The sequence below is a fragment of the Diaphorina citri genome, unplaced genomic scaffold, assembly GCF_000475195.1.
Source record: "Diaphorina citri unplaced genomic scaffold, Diaci psyllid genome assembly version 1.1 scaffold6532, whole genome shotgun sequence".
NCBI lineage: Eukaryota > Metazoa > Arthropoda > Insecta > Hemiptera > Psyllidae > Diaphorina > Diaphorina citri.
Genome location: NW_007383908.1, coordinates 3,991 through 6,758, shown reverse-complemented (window position 1 = coordinate 6,758; position 2,768 = coordinate 3,991). Strand labels below are relative to the sequence as shown.

General features: G+C 42.1%; 1 protein-coding gene across 1 annotated transcript; it reads right to left on the bottom strand.

Moving 5' to 3' along the window:
- Positions 1-391: 391 nt before the first annotated feature.
- Positions 392-2,547, bottom strand: LOC103522000 (probable deoxyhypusine synthase). Its single transcript, XM_008487108.3, has 3 exons — positions 2,471-2,547; positions 1,669-1,861; positions 392-477 (listed from the first exon to the last, which is right to left on the bottom strand). Exons 1-3 carry the CDS (start codon positions 2,510-2,512, stop codon positions 392-394), a joined length of 321 nt encoding a protein of 106 aa, XP_008485330.1. The 5' UTR covers positions 2,513-2,547.
- Positions 2,548-2,768: the final 221 nt, after the last annotated feature.

Below are 2,768 nucleotides of genomic sequence, written 5' to 3'. Positions count from 1 at the left end.
GTTCGGATCGCACTATGGGTGAGACGGGTGCCTACGGTTGAAGGGGATAGATTTGGAGGGTGTGATGATTCAAACGACTAAAAAAAGAGAAGACTAAAGTCTAGACGCCGCTAACTTATGTTACCGTCAACTTTCGAAGTTGTGACCTTACTATTATGAACCCTCCTCCGCAATAATTTGTAGTGTAGACATTAGATTTGGAGTACCATTCCTTGATGTACTCCTGGCAAAGGGTACAGGGTCACTCTAGATGTCAAAAAGGGAGGTTCTCCTAACTATTTCCCTTAGACTTAACGATATCCAGGGATAGCAGGGACTTAGGCTTCTCTCTTTTCTCCCTGTCCTATCCTCTTGGTGGGGTCGGGCGAAACTCTTGCTTGGATGACACATCCTATTTAAAGGAGAGGCCCACCCTTAGCTTGGGCGCTGGATCGCCGAATGTTCGGTCTGCGTGAATAGGAGGTCCATTGATCCTGACTGTGATATAGTAACAAAGTATTTAAACGGTGGAGTATAAAAGCTAACGTTTGTAAAGTTGGCCAATGAAAGAACCAAAAAGAGAACAACTGGGTCGTGCATTTACCCTTCATAACAAGAGAAGAGCGGGTAGACTACTCCCTGTATGATGCACTACCCGTACGATGGGTGTCGCTCTGTTGTACTCAAATTACATGGATTGTCAACAAAGTAATATGGTTTCACTTAACATGTACAATTAACGACCACAACTCTAATGTCTCCTGCCAACGTCTATGCGTCGACAACTAGTTATGTCCGCACCTTATACGTACCATCACCTATCACCACGATCTGGGCACTTCGTTTCAGGACCCTTTTAGTTGCGCTCGGTCTGGACAGTTCCATTCACAAGAAACCAGATTAAGTACTTATGTTTTAGTTCTGCTCAACGTTAAAAAAAGGCTACCACCTGGAGCTTGGGTCCTGGAATCCGTACGTCGTATTCGCCAAAAATGACGCTTAGTAGGCACGAAAAAAAAATAGTTATATAAATAGACATCACATCACTACCAGCGACGCCATTTATGGGAGAACCCCACCCATTTATTTAACCCCAGCGGCGACGCGCCCATAATATGGGCGCCATTTATTTGGTCCCATAAATGGGGTTTTTATCCATGGACTCATAAATGGGTAGTGGATAGACACAGGTGTTGTATCAGCTTGTGGCAGCGCCGCTACAGTCCACTTAGATCACAACAGTTTCCGTCACACCTGCCGGAAAGTCACTACTGGCTAAGCTACCGCACCATTACACACCACACCTGTGTCGAAATCTTAATAATACCGCACCCTAAAGTGGTTATAAAAAAGTCAGGAATTTGCCAGACAATTTGATTGTCCGATCTTTACTTCGAACGACTTAGGGTAACGGATGCCAGACGGATGCTTTAAGCCTTTTTCTGATTTACCGACTTTGAGTCGGAATCAGAAAAAGGGCTTCAGAACATCCGTTGCATTAAATTTACTCTATACAAGGGTATGGTGTGACTGTGCGTAAAAAAGCAGTTCCACCCTTGCCCTGAGATGAGCTTGAGATGGAACTACACTAGATAACCTTGATCCACAGGCTCTTGAAAGGAGTCACGACTATAACTTTACAAGGTCTAGATACGTGCTACGATGGGAGGAGAAACTCCTTAATCTTACCCTGTAAAATATCACAAATCAGGCCCGGATTACGAAACGAGTGGAAGTACATCATATCCCCCAGACTACCATCAGTCAGGGCCGGACTAAATATGGGAATATGATTGTGAGCTGCCCAGTAACATATGCTATCTTCATGATTGATTTCCGTGCCTAGTCTTGAGATAATGCGAGAAGGAGTCCATACAGTCCCCTGTAATAGAAGAGAATAAATATACCTTGTTTATACTGCCTGCCATTAGAAAAAGAAAAGCTAGTTTTAAGTTTCAACCTGACTATTTTACCTTCAGTTTATCTGTTTGTTTGTGTTGTGGTATTGTTGTCTCTTGGCCACTAAGCCATTCTCCTGCATGTATCCCAAAACTATTCTATGATATTGGACCTTAGTGTAGCTGTTTGTGTGTTTCTATGAAATTTGGCACACACATAGGTTATGAAATGGGTAACTACAAAACTTATTACCTTTATATGATACAATGGATACACGTTCCGGTTTTGATCTTATCCGACTTAAGTTTCGTCCATCTCCATGGACTTTTTCAAGGAAACTTAGGACTTAATCTTCAAGGAAACTTTCAAGGAAACATATTTAATAATGAACACACATAGGTATTTGTTCATTAAATTAAGGGCTTGCTTGGCCCAATCGGGCTCCATATGGGCCTTTATACCAAGTGAGTTGTATTATAGTTATGGATGTTAGAGGTTAGCATAATGGATAAGACAATCTATTTCAGACTTGGAAAAAAAACAACTAGGTACGTATGGCATTCTATTCCTGGGCAAGGTGCTGGGTACTTACGGTTTCTTTCTGTTCTCTCAGCATAGTGTCTAAGATCGGCATGAGCCAGTTCTCAAAGGCACAATAGTTGTCATTTGGTACTATCTTCGACACTTCTATTTCGACAATTATAGGCAGGGTTTTCTTAGGGACAATAAATCAAAAGGCATAGTAACATAGGGCTTGGATATAGGGGGATGGTGTAATATTTCACAACCTGGTGGTAGGTGTCAGAAGACCTTGGGTGAGATCATAGATGTAAGTAGTATGGTCATCTGATTTGTTCATGCTTGGTCAGATTAATTGAACCTAGATAATT

What these genes read in the sequence shown, in the direction of transcription:
- LOC103522000 (XM_008487108.3), bottom strand. Translation starts at nt 2,512, where the DNA reads ATGCCGATCTTAGACACTATGCTGAGAGAACAGAAAGAAACC. An exon ending in TGAGAGAACAGAAAGAAACC is followed by an intron (nt 1,862 to 2,470) that starts GTAAGTACCCAG and finishes CTTCTATTACAG; the next exon opens with GGGACTGTATGGACTCCTTC. An exon ending in GATTTGTGATATTTTACAGG is followed by an intron (nt 478 to 1,668) that starts GTAAGATTAAGG and finishes ACTATATCACAG; the next exon opens with TCAGGATCAATGGACCTCCT.